Genomic DNA, 16,367 nt, shown 5'->3' with positions numbered 1-16,367 from the left:
GTTTTTGTTGTTTTTTTTTTTGGTTTTTTTTTTTTTTTTTTGCTTTCTGGAGGGCAATTGGGGTTAAGTGACTTGCTCAAGGTCACACGGCTATTTTTTGTGTTAAGTGTCTGAAGTCAAATCTGAACCCAGGTCCTCCTGACTCCAGGGCCGGTGCTCTATTCACTGCACCACCTAGCTGCCCCAAGTTGTTTTCTTTATGTAGATGTACATGAATTTTACAAACCTTTAATCTCATCCTTTCCTGTCTTGTCCAGGAGATTGCCTCCTCTGTTGTTTCCTTTCTCTAATCCTCACTCTCTGTTCCATGGTGGCCACCTGCACACAGCCCAGTTCTCCTGTTCCTTAAAAACTCCCTCTCCAAATTCTATCACTAGCTACCATCCTATGTCTCTTCTCCACTTCTTAGTGAAGTTCCATACACTTAACTAAACTGTTCAGTGCCCCCACTTTTGCGACTTCTAAATTGGACGTTCAGATACATAGTAGTTTATTGGCACACTAAGGAGTAACCAGAATAAAATGTAGCTGGGAAATATTAAATGAAATAAATTAAAATACAGTAGAACATATATGGTTTTCTAAGTCAATAGGCTGTCCACAGGGATCCTTGTATATGGTTTAATGATTCTTGTTTCTATTTGAGTTTGACACCACTGTCTTAAACCCTCTGCACCTGGACTTGCTACCTAATTAATTCATTTTAAAGTTTCTCTTTCCAGAGTTACCAGTGATTTCTTAATTACCAGACTTAACAACCTTTTCCCTCTCAGTTCTCAACCTTCATTTTTACTCCACAGCATTTGACACAGTTGAATAGTCTGGTATTTTGTGACGCTACTTTCTTTTGGTACTCTTAATTGACCACTCCTCCTCTGTCTCCTTTGCTGGCTAAATCATGCCTAATAACTGTTGGGTATATATCTTGATATATCTTGATCCCTCTTCTGTACTTTATAGTCTATCATTAGGTGAGCTCATCAGTACTCATGAAATTCAATAATCTCTGTTTATGCAGTTATTTGGTTCAAAGATGTATATATATCCAGCCCTAGGTTCTCTCCCAATCCTGAGCTAAAGTTCTCTTGTCATCAACTCTCTATTGGACATTTTGAACTGGATGCTGGGTAGGCATCTCAAACTCAGCAAGTCCAAAACTGAACTTAATATCTTTTCCTTGAAACCCTTCTGTATTCCGAATTGCCCAATTCCTGTTGAGGATATATCCTTCCAGTCTTAAAACCTTGACTTCTCACTCCACATATTCAATTCATTGCTATGTCTTAATATTTCTATCCTTATGACATCTCTCTTATCTATCCCCTTCTTTCCCTTCACACAGCCCTAAACCTCATTCAGGCTCTCACCTGGACTACTGTAGTAGCCTTCTAATTGAAAACCCTTTAGCAAGAGTTTCATTGTTGTTAGGGATAATGGGGCTATTTCCACTTTTCTGATATCATGTTTGTTTTTTAAACAATAGCACTACATGATTCACTTCCTGCTCCTTTTCTCATTGCCTTCAGGTTTATATTCAACTTTGGATTCAGAATAATTTCTTCTCATTTTTTGTGCCTATTTTAATAGGTTCATTCTCAGAGATTTGTATGCATTTATTTCACTTGTGATTTCGTATTATTGTCACTTGATGGCTGTAACTATTAAGAATTTAAGATAAAAAAATAAAATGAATGGTAAGATTTTTATAATAAAACTATTAAAACATTATAAAGATAAAGAAAGACATAGAAAGACAGAAGTCTGCCCATTGTGATAAATTGATTCTTTTGGTCTTAAACCCCGTTAAACATTTCTGTGGTTTAAATGTTTAATTTTTAAAATGAAATGGAAAACTTGGATTTTTTTTTATTTTCATTTAGTGATCACTTTTTTTAATAGAATGTGTTTTTTTTTTGTGGAAACACTTTATGTTTTGTTTGGTTTATGTGATTATTTTGGAAAAGAATGAAATGACATTTACATCTCTGTGTTTTGTTTTTATGGACATATTAAATCTCTTTAGCATTGTTACATACTAAAAGGTAAAACTGGAATGTAGTTTTAAAAAATGGACTTAGAGATATTTAAATGAATTCTTCAAAAACTAAAGAGTTGAGGGAGGGGATCTCATTTTAAAAATAAATGTTGCTATTTTTTTTAGAATTAGTTGGTGCAGTGAATAGAGTGTTTAGCCTAGAGTCAGGAAGACAAGATTTCAGATCTGGCCTTGGACATTTACTTAGCTGTGTGATTTTGGGCAAGTCCCTTCATCTCCCCCAGCTTCAGTTCCCTTGAGCTGTAAAGTATAGATAATAATAGACCTACCCTGAGAGTTTTTGTGAGTGTCAAATAAGATAGTTTTTGTGCAAGTGCTTAACACAGGTCGGGCATGTAGTAGGTGCTGTGTGAATGCTGATTTCTTCCTCTCCCCTAAAATGGTTATAGATTTCTTTCATTAGTGACTTGATATATATGTTCCAGATTTTCATTCAACATCTTTCATTTTGATACAAAATTTATTTTCTATATTTTGTGGTTATGAATGAACACATTTGCCCCCAAACCTAGTGACATAATTTTTCAAGCATATCCACAGTTCTCTTGTTATCAGGAGCTAGATTCTGCAAACTCTCATTCCACTGATTGGTTGAGTGGAGGCAGAAAAAAAATGCAAGGGATAACATTTCAGCTGTCAATGTTTCAGACATTGGACATATTTTTTAATCTTGTATACCATTTTTGCATTTTGCATATATTTTCATACTGTGATAATTTTATCTTTTTTTATCAATTATCAAATGTGTATTTAAACTGCTTACTATGTGTCAGACATTTTGCATAGTGCTCTGGATACAGAGAAAGGCAGAGTAAATCCTGCTCAAGAGGCTTGTTTATTGTCTTAGCAAGGGATATGACACATATTTAAGTAGGTATAATACAATATACAAGATATATACAGACTTTGTTCAAGGGCCAACTTTTATATGAAATCTTTCTTGACCCTTCTCTCCCCTAGTATATTTTCATTGTATTTATTTTGCATGCATTTCGTATATATTCATGTACATGTTATGTCTGCTGATAGAATGTAAGTTCCTTGTGGTCAGAGACTGTATAATTTTTGTCTTTATATGCCTGAAGCATAGTAGGTGCTTTTAAAATCGTTGTTGGATTGATTGGTCTGAGGTTCATAGAGATAAAATTTTGTAGATGCTAGGATGTTGAAGGCCAGAGTGTCTGTGTTAATATAATATAGCAAAACATTTTTTCCAGTTAGGAAGAAAAAATAGAATTTTTTTTTTTGGAGGGGGAGGCAGGACAATTGGGGTTAAGTGACTTGCCTAAGGTCACACAGCTAGTGAGTGTTAAGTGTCTGAGGCTGGATTTGAACTCAGGTCCTCCTGATTCCAGGGGCAGTGCTCTATTCACTGTGCCACCTAGCTGCCCTAAAAAAGAATTTCTTGGTTAGGAATAGTAGGGTTGTTTATTTCTCCATAGAAAGGACCTCATTTTAAAAAATTTAACACTCTACTTATCCTGAAACACTTGCCTTAGTCAGTCATTAGTATTCTACCTACAAATGAATCCCCAAAGTCTTTGGATTATCTCTATTAAAATAATCTCATTGAAAGAATGTTGACCCAGGTGTTGATTTATTCCTGCCAATTGCTATTGAATTTCCCACACTATTATTAGAATAGTCACACAGAATTTCACATTTGTGTTTCATCTAAAACCTTTGTAATATCCCTTCCCAAAATTTTAGTTCAGGGCCCCAAGAAAGGGTGGCATATGGTGGTACAGAGATTTAGGTATTCCTTGCTGAATTTGAATTGATTAAAGAGACCAATGAAGGTACTGTGAATTTTTCTTTTTTCTTTTTGTGGTAGGTAGTTGTGGGTTTCTGTAATGTTACCACCTTTATTTTTCTGTTTCCTTGATATTGTAGTTGCCAGAGGAACTAATAAGCAGATATAACTGGATCAAGCAGTGGAAGCTTGGACTGAAATTTGATGGAAAGGGAGAGGACCTGGGAGATAAAATTAAAGAATCCTTAGCTCTACTAAGGAAGAAGGTTTGCAACATTTTCATTATTTTGACTTATGATTTTTTTCTGTTTGGTTACGTCCCAAGACTTCCATTTCTTTTTTCCTACCTGATTGTTATAAAAACAAAAACATAGGTGTTATAGGAAAATGTTTTAATAGTTCAAATATCAGCAAAATTATTTTACATGAATTTAGAAACTTTTCGCTTAGACTGTTTATAAAATTGAGCTGGCAGTTCTCTGAACAAATGGCATGTATAACCTCCTGCTAAATTGTTAACTGGGCTGCTTATATGACAAAAGGAAATTTGGGAAAACCCATATTTCATCATTTTATGGCAATTATTCAGCCTACACTACTGACAGTCTTACCAAATGATATGAAGTAAAAATCGACTTCCTGTTTCTCAGTTCTTATGTTAAGTTTCTGTTGAGTGAAAATTCCCTGTTTCCATTTCTAAAGTTTGCTTTATTATAAAATAGTTGGTAACTTGTCCTTTGAAAAACATTTTGAGTTTTATTGAGTTTATGAAATTGAGTTAGAATAAAAATATGTTGGACCTTTAAGACTCACACAGGATGAGAAAAGTATCATGGATGGTTGGATTGTGGTCTTCACCATTAGAAAAAGTTACCAACATCCATAAATCCATTGAATTGAAGTATGAGATTTAGTTGAATTTATGAAATTGGAAAGTACAACTTGGTTTTCAAAATTTGTTTCCTTAGCTTTCTAAGTAACTTCCGTTATCCACCATATGTTTTCTTGTTTACCAGAGAATATTCTTAAACCCTTGACCATGAGGTAGCTTTCTTTTGAGCAGCATCAATATTGATATATTAATACCTGGGTCTGGCTTACTGTGGGGATGGAAGGATAGAAAGGGGCACTATACTAGGCACTGAGAAATACACAATAAAATCTAATACATGATATTTGTCTTCTAAATTCTTCAAGCCTTAGTAGGCTATATTAGATGTAAAGCTTGTATACTTCTTTTGTCTCTCCCATTTTAATGTGTCCTCTACAACAACTGACAAATGGTCTTTCCTGAAGTGCAGGTCTGACTGTCACTTTCTGTTGCAGGGGTTCTTTTATCTTTTTTTGTGTCATGGGCTCCTTTAACAGTCTGGTAAAGCCTGTGAATCCCTTTTCAGATTAATGTTTTTCAATGCATAGAATAAAATACATAAGATTACAAAGGAAGCTAATTATATATATATATATATATATATATATAATTTTTTTTTTTAAAGCAATCGGGGTTAAGTAACTTGCTCAAGGTTACACGGCCAGGGGTTTCTGGGTGGGTGCTAAGTGTCTGAGCTCGGATTTGATCCCCAGGTCATCCTGACACTGGGGCTGGTGCTCGTACTCGCTGTGCTACCTGGCTGCCCCCGGAAGCTAATTATATTGAAATACTTAACAAAATACAAACTATTAAAAATAAAAGTTCATGGGCCACAGATTTAGAACTCCTGCTGTTTTGCCTCTAGAAAAAAATATTAACTTCCTTTTGGTATTTAAAGCCCTTCACTCCTTGGCCCCATGTTTCCTTTCTAGATTTTGTATATATTACTTCCCTTTCCATCTTTCACAGTCAGATTGCCCTTGTTATTCCACAAACAAACATGTCATCTGTCATCTCTGTATTTTCCCCTTGGAATACATTTTACTTCTACCCTTTGGAATCCCTAGTTTCCTTTAAGATACAGCTTGGTGTCATTTCATACACACGGCTCTTCTTGTTTATCCCAGTTGTAAGTACCTTCCCTCTCAATGTTACCTTGTATCTGTTTTGCATGAATATACACAAATGTGTGCATGTATGTGCATATAGCATATGCATGTTATTTCCACTTTTCAATTACAAGATCCTTGATTATTGGAACTGTTTTTTTGTCTTTATCCTTAGAAATTAGCACAGTGCCTGCCACATAGTGTAGCAAGACTTTAATAAATGCTTATTTACATATGTGTATATGAACATGCATGTGTATATTTATTTACATACAAATATAGTATATATTATATTTATATGTACATATGCGTGTGTATATTTACACACAAATATATAGTGTATATATCATATATAAATATAGGCATGCATATTTATTTACATACATATATAGTATATATATATTGCATTGCATTATATTGCATTTCAATAGTTGAATCTTTTCTCTAATGGGAGGAAAAAAAGAGTGGGTTATATTTTTTCATGCTGGAAAATACAAGTTTCCATAAAACACCGAGTTGCTACAATCTGACAAATATAGATAGTAGAAGAGGCTGAAGACAGCCCATGTTCCCTTTAGTTGATATGTGAAGCTTCAGTTTTGTATGGTCTAGCTTTTTTTTCCGTCATCCCCCCAACGTCTTTCAGCTGTTGTGAACTTGATATTTGTTTCTTGAAATTGCCTACTGTAAGTAAACTTTTATTCCCTGTGAATGACTTGAGTTTTTAATTTCTAGGATGTGTTAATTTTTTTGCTTTTAATATAAATATATTTTGAACCAAATGAGAAGTGTATATTACCTGATTCAAGAAAGAGCTTCAAGTCCTGCCTCTGGTACATGTTGGTTTTGTGACCCTGGTCAAATCACTTTTTTAATCTCTGTGTCCTGCAGAGTAGTTGTTGGTACAGGGAGTGTCCTCAGCAAGGTGCTCCCTACCATGATGGAATTGTAGGTCCAGACCACTATAAACATTTCTTGAACCAGATGAGATGTGTCTGTTAATTAATCCTGCCCCTCCCTCCTGCAATGTAACCTTGGCCAGACACACTACACATAGTTAAATAACATGAAGTGCCTGTCTCTTCTAACTGATACTCAGGAATTCCTCCACCAAAAGTGACCTTGGCTTTTCAAAGACTGTGCTGACTGAGCACAAACTCCAGCAGACCCTTCACAGTTTAAAAAGACTTCGAGTGTGGGCCTAGGAGCAGATTGCATGTTTATTGTCCATGGACCAAATGAGTTCTATTTTTTTTGTTAAACATTTAATTTTTATTTTATTTTTGTCCTCAGTTAACATGTAAACAAAAATTAACATTAATTTTAAAAAATTCAGTTTGAATTATCTCCTCCTTTCCCCAGCCCCTGCAGGTAGTCAAGCAATTTGATACAGACTATACATGTGCAGTTATGCAAAACATTTCCATATTATCCGTCAGCCAAGCTCTTAATACACTTGTAAGGTAGGTGATAGAGGAGTAGAAGAGAGCCTTAATACTGGTTGAAGAAATAGACTCACTCCCAGAGGGAGGGGAAAACAACTCTATAGTATCCTCTTACAGTCTTACTATTATTTCCATTTAATTTTAAATGTCCAGTTTTTTTGGAGACAGATATTTACCAAAGTCTTTTCCTAACAACTGAATAAATGTCAACATATCATAATCATTTCTTAATTGAAGCGCTTTAATCTAGAAGGATTTTATTTATTTAACAGTTCAAAGGAACAAATATGAATTTTACTGTATAGCAAGCAGAGTGCCTTGTGTATAGTAAGTGCTCAGTAAAGATTTAATTTATTGTTCTGAGCATTTGCGTCTAATTCATACTTATTCAAAGGCCACAAGGTTAAAATAAGAAAATTACTTTTGGGAAGGCAAATACCCTGTAGTCATTCATTCGCCTTTGCTTAAGTATGTAAGTCATCAGCATTTCTGTGTCAGTTTTTATTTCTGAGCTCTGACTCTTGTCACTTTATTGAGGACGCCCCTAGCACATCTAGCATTTGCTCTCTATCTCTGTTTGCTCAGTAAATATTTGTGTGACTGGTTCATCCTTGTTTCATTGGAAGGAAAGGAAATAAAGATGAAAGGGAAGGGGGAAAATAAAGATTTATTAAGTGCCTACTATGTGCTGAGCATCGTGTTGAGTGTTTTACAAATATAATATCATTTGATCCTCACAGCAACTCTAGGAGGCAGGTGTTATTATCCCATTTTACAGTTGAGGAAACTCAGGCACACAGACTAAGTGACCCTTGTCCCAGGTCTTATGGCTTGTAAAGGTCTGAGACCAGATTTGAGCTCAGGACTTCCTGATTCCAGGTCCAGAGCCTCAGTGATTCTGAAAGATGTATTCTTCCGCAAATGCAAATTGAACCAAATGCAAACATCTGGCATTTGGAATTTCTGCAGACTGAATGTGAGCTATTGTTTTAATGCTGACTTGATATCATGAACCTGTGCTGATACCTTTTTTATCTGTACTTCATATGTCACTCATTGTCATCAGTTCAGAGGATGATTCTGTCCTCTTTCATGTTGAGTATACAGGGGTGTCAAGGAAAGCTCTTAACTCACTCACAATTATGTCCTCCTGTAGTGGGCAGGTTTGACTGCAATGAAAACTGCAGAAGAGAGGCAGGTGGCTTGTGATGAGCTCTTCCGAAATGAAGAGGAAGAATATAGCCTCTATGAAGCTGTGAAATTCCTAATGCTGAGCAAGGCCATTCAACTATACAATGATAAAGAGAAGGGAAAGGAAGTACCATTCTTCTCTGTGCTTCTGTTTGCTCGAGACACCTCAGGAGACCCTGCTCAGCTGCTGAGAAATCACTTGAATCAAGTGGGCCACTCTGGCGGCCTTGAGCAGGTAAGCTGTCCTGACCCAGGGAAGTTCAGGCCAGGGCTTTCTTGGGGAACATGTTTAAAATCAATAGATTTAATAGCGTCAGATTGCAAGTAAAAACTTAACTCTTGAAATACATGTCTTATTCTTAGTTTCTCTGACCGGAATGGGGAATTGCTTTTAAAAGCAGGGATGATGTAACCTTAGATTATCTTGACCCTCCCTCTTTTGGCAGCTGTTTTGTTTATTTTTCCATCTTGGAGGCCACAAAGCCTTTTACAGCTCTGCTAAGTTGACTCCTTTAATAGGAAACCACATACACTATGTCCTTTTGCCAGATCCTTTGCTTTCCATAGATCACATTAGAATATGGTACAAACTGCACATTACCCATCAGTAAACCTAAAAGTTATTTTCTGTTATTCAAAAAAATAAGTTTTCAACACTGAGCATGTAGTTTAGTTTTTAAAAGTAATCAGGCATTTATTCAAAGTGCTGATAAAGATATCTTATTTCAGTCCCTCATTTCTCTGGTTATTGAAATGTACTTGACCTGGAAAAAAGTCCAGATGCAAGGATAGTTCTGGGCATTACAGTGGCTGGAGATGAATGGTGGTTTTCATACTTGCCATCCTAGGCAGCAGCTACCCCTCATATTGGCATTCTTTGCCAGTAAGGAAAAAAAAAAGGAAAATTTACGTTTCATTGCTTGGATAAAACAACGTTTGGCACTAATAGATAAAGGTACCTACATGAATTATCTTTAATTTTTAAAATATAAGTAAACCCCCTTGTATGCTTTAGACAGATTTTTTTACTTAAAAAACTCTATACTATTTTGGCATTGTTTTCAAACTTTAAAATTAAACACTGGGAATGGAAAAATCAGATTTGTTTGTACAAAATCTATCTAAACTCACCCCTTCACATTGCCAAGTCCCTATTAGACCACTCTTTGATTTCTGGTACTTGATAATTTCTTTAGTTCAAGTGTAGACACTTAGTAAATGCAAAAGTAATGTACTGTTTTAAAAATTGTAAGAGCAGTATTATTTGTGTAGGATGTTTTGAATGAAGCTTTAGATTTTTCCTTCATAAATGACAAACACATGATTATTCTCTTTAATATGATTCATTATAATATAGAAGCCAAATATAACCAGTCGTTAATAATGACCCATATATATATCCTGACCATCATGACTTTTGTTGTTGTTTGGTCTTGTCCCCATTTGGAGTTTTCTTGGCAAAGATCCTAAAGTGGTTTGCTGTTTCATTCTCAAACTCATTTTATAAATGAGAAAGTGAGGCAAACAGGGTTGAGTGACTTGCCCCTCAAGGTCACAGCACTAGGAAGTGTCTGAGGCTAAATTTGAACTTGGGAGGATGAGTCTTCCTGATTCTAGACCCAGCACTCTGCTCCTGTACCACCTAGCTGCCCCAGATCATCATGACCATCCTTCCTTTTTCTGTAACCCCTTCCGATGTTCACAGAGGATCAAGTCATGAAAAAAACTTGGAGCATTTATAGACTCTCTTGTTTTAGAAGTAGAGAGAGGAAAAATTCTCCGAAAAGAAGGTACAGACCAGTAGTGTTGACACAAGAGTTAAACTCCCAGAAAGATTGACATGTTCATTCCCCAAATTTTCTTGTTTGAAATTTTTCACTTCTTTTTGGTGCCTCTGCCTGAAATTCTTCTAGTTCATTTAGATTTTACAAGTATCCTCTCTTTAAAAAACATCCATATACTAAAGAATCTTTGGTCATTCACCTGCTAGTGTCATTTAATTCAATCAGATTGTCTTCCTCCTAAGAAAACGCTTTGGAAGGTAGACTAAATTTTGGGAGTTTCCATAAAGGGGGGTGGGTGTTTGTGGTACATTCTGAGGAGAGAGGCTTCCATTAGAATTCTGACAGACTGTGAATGGATGATTCTGTGATTGGATGATTGGTTGTGTTATTGTAACCTTGAATCATCTCTTTGTTGCTGCCAAGTAGACAAAGGTGAGGACAAGCGTCTTTATTCCAAACCCAGATATAGCTGTTTAGAAATTATCTGGTATTTTGGATTTGTTTTCTTCATTTGCTTGAAATAATTGATCTCTAAAGATACTGTTAAGCTTCAAGGTTCCACTCTCACCTTCACTAAAAAAACATTCTTTCCTATTCACCCTAGGTTGAAATGTTTCTTCTTGCCTATGCAGTGCATCATACCATACAAGTTTATCGACTATCTAAGTACAACACTGAGGAATTCATCACGTCTTATCCTACAGATCCACCCAAGGACTGGCCTGTGGTGACTCTGATTGCTGAGGATGATAGGCATTATAATATTCCTGTCAGAGTGTGTGAGGAGACAAGTTTGTGATAAAGAGATCAAAAGAGAGAGAAACTTGTTAGGCTTGTGGCTTGAAATATGGCTTAGAGTGGTCTAAGAGACATCTTCATCCTCTTTGAGCTGAATTCAACATCTCACTGGAGTGTCCTAAAGCCTATATGTTTGCTATCAGGATTAACACTGTATATAAGCTTTTTTTTCTTCTCCTCCAAGGCAATAAATTTCAGAGGCCTTTAGAATAATACACCTGTTGGAAGGTGTAAGATATATGTCCTCAATAAAGCAAAATATTCTGTATTGTGCCATCATGGGGCTGATTTGGGAGAATCCCAAAGTCAAATCCTCCTGTCATGATAATTGGTAATTTGTTTTTTAAGGTGAGAGTAAAGAATTTTCCTCTAGTAATGAGTCTTTGAAGTAACATGTCTATGCAATGCATTTGTTGGGATGTTGGAAGTAAGTCTCTGTCTGCCTAGTCTTGTTAGACCTCCGGTGTTTTCTTCTGTGTAATGCAGAGGGAATTAAATTGAGCTGAAATATTTCTTAAAGATGTTTTGAAACAATCTGTAACAGGAGAGGCAGCATGGCATAAGGAATAGAGTTGATCTCAAAGTCAGGAAGATCCAGGTTCAAGTTTTGCCAATGACACATACTGATTGTGTGACTGAACAAGTCACTTAACACCTCAGTCCCCCAGGGATCTCTCCAAGACTCTTAAATTAATGACGAGTGGCTGATCTATGTTGGTAGAGGGACCTTCACTACTAAAGTTTTCCATGATAATGAAATCTGAGTTCTGGACCAAAAAAATAAAATCCCCAGCGTAGATGTTTAAGGACTGAGTCCAAATGAGCATTCTAAAAGCTCTATTGGAGGAGGGAATATCATAGCATTGTTACTAGGATATATAACCTTCTTCTCTGGGGTGACTGCTCATTCAGAGTAGCCTCAAATACACAAGTCAGCAAGCATTCATTGACATGCTCGGTTCTAGGCACTGTATTTAAAGTGCTGATGATAAAAAGAAAGGCAAAAAGATGGTCCTTGACCTTATTCTAATGAGAGAGATAACATACAAATAATCTATATATGAGATATATGCAGTGCAATGGAAGGTAATCTCAGAAAGAAGATGCTAGTATATCATCTTAATTTAGGTCTCAGGAGCTGTGTGGCCATAGGAAGATCACAAGTTAGAGAACCTGGGTTCAGGTCTCAGCTCTGACTTTGGGTTATGCACCTGACTTAACCTGGCTGCTTCAATTTTCTTCTGTAAAATGAGGAATTTAGATTCGATCTTCTCTGAGATCCCTTCCAGCTCTAGATCAGTGACCCTAAATGTGATCTTGGTCAAATCTTTAACCTCAGTTTTCCCATGTTTTAAAAGGAGAGTTGAACTAGTGATCTTTTAAGAGCTCTCTCAGCTTGATTTTGTTGTTATAGGCGCTCCTTAATTGAAGTACTGCCAATGGTGGCATTCTTTCCCCTCAGTGTGTATCATGTTGGGAGCTTCTGCTGCCAGTATTTTCTTTCCTTGGGATGAGAGCTAAAGAGTGTAAATAAGATCCAGTTTTCAAAGCTGACAGGCTAAAATTTTACATAGCAATAATGTTATGTACTACTTCTACATTAATTTTAAAAATAGAAGAATGTTATGCAGCAACACCTGGTGAGTTCAAGTTTGTGGATTTGCTGATGATGTCATTTAAATGAGTTTAATTGGAAGCATTACAGACCATCTCAGATTATGGATGACGAATAACAATGGCTATTTGTACAGGTCTAGGAAGAAGACATGAAGTTAGAAAACCTGTCTGTGTGATCTTTAACTGTCTGCATTAGGGTGTTCATCAGAGGAAAGAGAATCCACTGTACTTTTGTGGCTACAAATGAATATAATGGCCCAGCATTAATGTGATTGGGGGAAGAATTGGGATTCACTTTTCTCTCATAATAATAATTTTGTCTGTTACTAGATAAGTACTTTGGTTTGGGATAAATCCTTTTGAAGGTGGAGGGGTTGGTTTAAATATAATATTTAAGTAATATAAATATATAATACTTAAAATTTGAAATCCTTAGGAGAGAACTCTCAACATGTTAACTATGCAAGCTCTACACATGACTTTAGTCTGCTTTGATATTGCCTACTGCACTGCAGTCAGTGCATGATTTTTCTACCATGTTTACTTTATCGCTAAAGAGCCTCTGAGTCCAATTCTGTTCTCTTAGATGATGCTGACATCTCCCATTGAATTGGACTGAGCTGCAGAGGCTGGGACCAGATGCATAGATATTTTTCCTCTCACTCAGTATATAATGGTGTCGTGAATGAAAGATGTTCCTAAAAGCCTTATGAAACTACGTAGTAATAATGAATTCTTGGTTTTGATTCCCTTTTAGTGTTTTTATCTTATCTGTACAAAAGAATTTTTAATATACCCCTCTATCAGGAACTCTGATGGAATGAATGGTATTTGAGGCAGCAGGGATGTGTAGGATACTCAGGCCTGATGTATCTTGACATACTAGGTCACATCTTCTGGTAGTTTTTGGTAATAAGGTTGAATATTCTGAACGTACGCACTTCTTTTTTTCTCCAAATCCCAGACTTTTATGTTTGAACTGTAGCCATCAGATTTTACTGCTATAATTGTTTGACCTTCCCCCCCCCCTCCCGCTTCAGTATTGTTGTGTATATGTTGAAAATCGCAGTAATGAATGCAGAAATCCCATTTTTTATGTAGATCAAAGATGGAAATTCAGAAGGATAAATCTTATGCTCTTCCACATACTTTTGGCTGGCTACTGTCCCATACGCTTGTAAATTTCATTTGTCACTTCATCACTTTGAATAAGTAAGAAGAGGGTAAGGCAGAAGATGCTTGTCAAGAAAATAATGTTTTAGGGGCACACTGGATAAATCATTTCTTTCCTTATTGAAACGTATATTTAGTGATTGCCCATATTCTTACACTCTTCACTCAGTCTATGAGCTGGCCTTTTTTCCTTTGGGGAAGAGGGAGAGTAGGTTTTATGATTAGTTGAGTAACAGTAACACAGTAGAAATTGAATGAAGACCCAAATATACTCAGAAAGCTTATCCACTTACAGGGAAATGGTCACTGTTTTGAAAGGAACAGATGGTGGGAATTCTCAGTACACTGACTTAATACCTAGGGTTGACTGTGCAAGGTCATAGGTATTCATATAAGCAATTGAGCTGCTGAAAGAATCCTGGTGCATTGTATAAGGATGTCACAAGCATTCTGTCTCACTGTAAAGTACATTTAAATCAAACAGCCGTTTGGTTCCTAATATGCCCCACTGATGGCCTTTGTATCAGCATGTTTCCTTCTCCCCTCCTCATCTCTTACACTTCTGTGTGTTAACCATCCACTGATTTCACTCATACACAAGGAAGAACAATGCAGCACAAATGGGAGTGAGAAGCTACTGTCATCTAGTTTCTGATTTTGTGTTATCAACCTCAGACATCTAGGATACAGAATAATGCTTGGAGTTCCTCCATTGGCAAACCAATACTGATTTGTATGTAATATCTAGAAATGCTTTTAAAATTGGATTAATCTTTTTTTTTTCTAAGCTCTGTGACTGTTAAAACCTTTCTTACAGCACTTTTATGTTTATTTTATGACTGACATTTTTACATTACCAAGGCATGTGCTTTGGGATCCTTTTAATTCCCCCCACGAGTTTTATAATTTAGCAGGCAAAATCTCAGGCCCCATGTCTAAGAAAACTAACTTTACTGTGGGAATAAACAGTGTTTATAATCTTATGTGCTGGCTACATTTTTTAAGGGCTTTGTGGTTCCCTTAGCTTTAAAGGTGCTATTTTTTAGCTGATGTGTTACTGTTTCAAATCTTGTACATGTTAATAATATTAGTGAATTTCTGTGTTTCAGCTGCATTTAAAACCTAAACATCATCTTACATTAAACTTATACATACAGGAGTTACACAGACCTGAGTTGTTTTCTCTGGTGCAAAGTATTTATTTTTTTAACCCCCCTTCCCCCCTCACCCCCCCCAAAAGGCAGTTTGTATGTGTGTTAATTTTTTGTTGTCATTTAGGAACTAAAGATTATTTTGAGAAATGTGAACCTTTAGAAAAATTTTAATTATAGCTATAAATAAAAACAAATGCTTTTATTTAAATTCTATGTTTTTTAAAAATACTTCAGTGGATCCAAGTTCTCATCAATGTAGATACTCCGTTGGATTTAGATTCAACAGCAGATTAAGTAATCAGTTAATAAATTTGCATGCCTACTACCGTATTCTAGGCACTGTATTAGCAGCTGGGGACCCAAAAATGAAAACAATCTCAGTTCTGAAGCTTACATCCTGCATTGCAACACAGCCACCATCTTAACCTGTGTGATTCATTCATATTCTCCCATAAATTTTTCATGAAGGAGTAGCCCCTAGAAGAAAAGTACCTTGAGTTTTATACTAATTAAGTTATCATTAAACTATTACATTATTTTAAATAATTCATTCTTAAAATTCTCATTTCCCTCTATAGATTAAGAGAAGCAGAACCAAATAAGGGTGGGGTTTTATTATTAACACATCCTAGGGAACTATTTTTATATTTGCCTTTAGTAAAGTTATAATTCAACTGAAGCTTATGTACCTACCTTATTTACTCAATAATTGGCAGCCTTTAGCCAATATGTTTTCAGGAGCTAAAAAAAAAATTCTCTACCAACTACCGAAATATTGCCAAGTTTTTCTAAATGTTCCTATTTAAACATCAGTAGTTCTGAATTTTTCCTTCAGCATATCCATGATTTTATCATTGGGGTATTCCCTCCATTTGATTAATTTCCTCTTGGTGAAAAAGCAAATGAAGTAATTTAGCCTGAGTTCTTGTTTTAAATAAAAATGAAACTTGTTTAATGTTGTTTAATGTGCCTACTAGACCCCTGATTTTGGTGTGAGGACCTGGGCTTGAATTCTAGTCCTGCTGTTTATTACTTGTGTAATCTTGGGCAATACATTTTATCTTCATAGGCCTCACTTTCCTCATGTGTAAAAAGGATAATCAGATCCTTGATATTCATGCTAGTGCCAAGTATGATCTGATATTTAAATCAGAAAGAAAAAATATCAATGAACTAAAATAACCTTTTTCTATCAGCTATTAGCACAGAATCTAGCATAAATATTTAATAAATCCTTGTCACCTGAATATTAGGATGTGTTAAGACTAATATAGTACCCTTTTTAGTTAAGAAATATCCTAAGTAGTTGTTTTTAAATTCAATCTCTACTAAATAAGAGTGGAGCACAAACTGACAGGTTTTACAAAATTTTTGAGTATGGACCAGCCTAGCTAAGAACAGAGACTCATCCCAGAA

General features: G+C 35.8%; 1 protein-coding gene across 3 annotated transcripts in view; it reads left to right on the top strand.

The window, feature by feature from the left end:
• The window catches only part of OTULIN (OTU deubiquitinase with linear linkage specificity), a 55,904-nt gene extending 40,948 nt beyond the window's left edge, over nucleotides 1-14,956 (top strand). For all 3 annotated transcript variants that reach the window (XM_069101420.1, XM_069101419.1, XM_069101418.1), the window contains 3 exons: nucleotides 3,950-4,075; nucleotides 8,391-8,660; nucleotides 10,814-14,956. In XM_069101420.1, the coding sequence (XP_068957521.1) occupies nucleotides 3,950-4,075; nucleotides 8,391-8,660; nucleotides 10,814-11,008 (591 nt within the window). In that variant the 3' untranslated portion in view covers nucleotides 11,009-14,956. The remainder of the gene's footprint in view (nucleotides 1-3,949; nucleotides 4,076-8,390; nucleotides 8,661-10,813) is intronic.
• The last annotated feature ends 1,411 nt before the right edge of the window (nucleotides 14,957-16,367 follow it).

This window comes from Petaurus breviceps, unplaced genomic scaffold, assembly GCF_028583685.1.
Source record: "Petaurus breviceps papuanus isolate PSGF00001 unplaced genomic scaffold, PetGlider_PUasm1.0 47, whole genome shotgun sequence".
Taxonomy (NCBI): Eukaryota; Metazoa; Chordata; class Mammalia; order Diprotodontia; family Petauridae; genus Petaurus; species Petaurus breviceps.
This window is presented reverse-complemented; position numbering and strand designations above follow the sequence as displayed.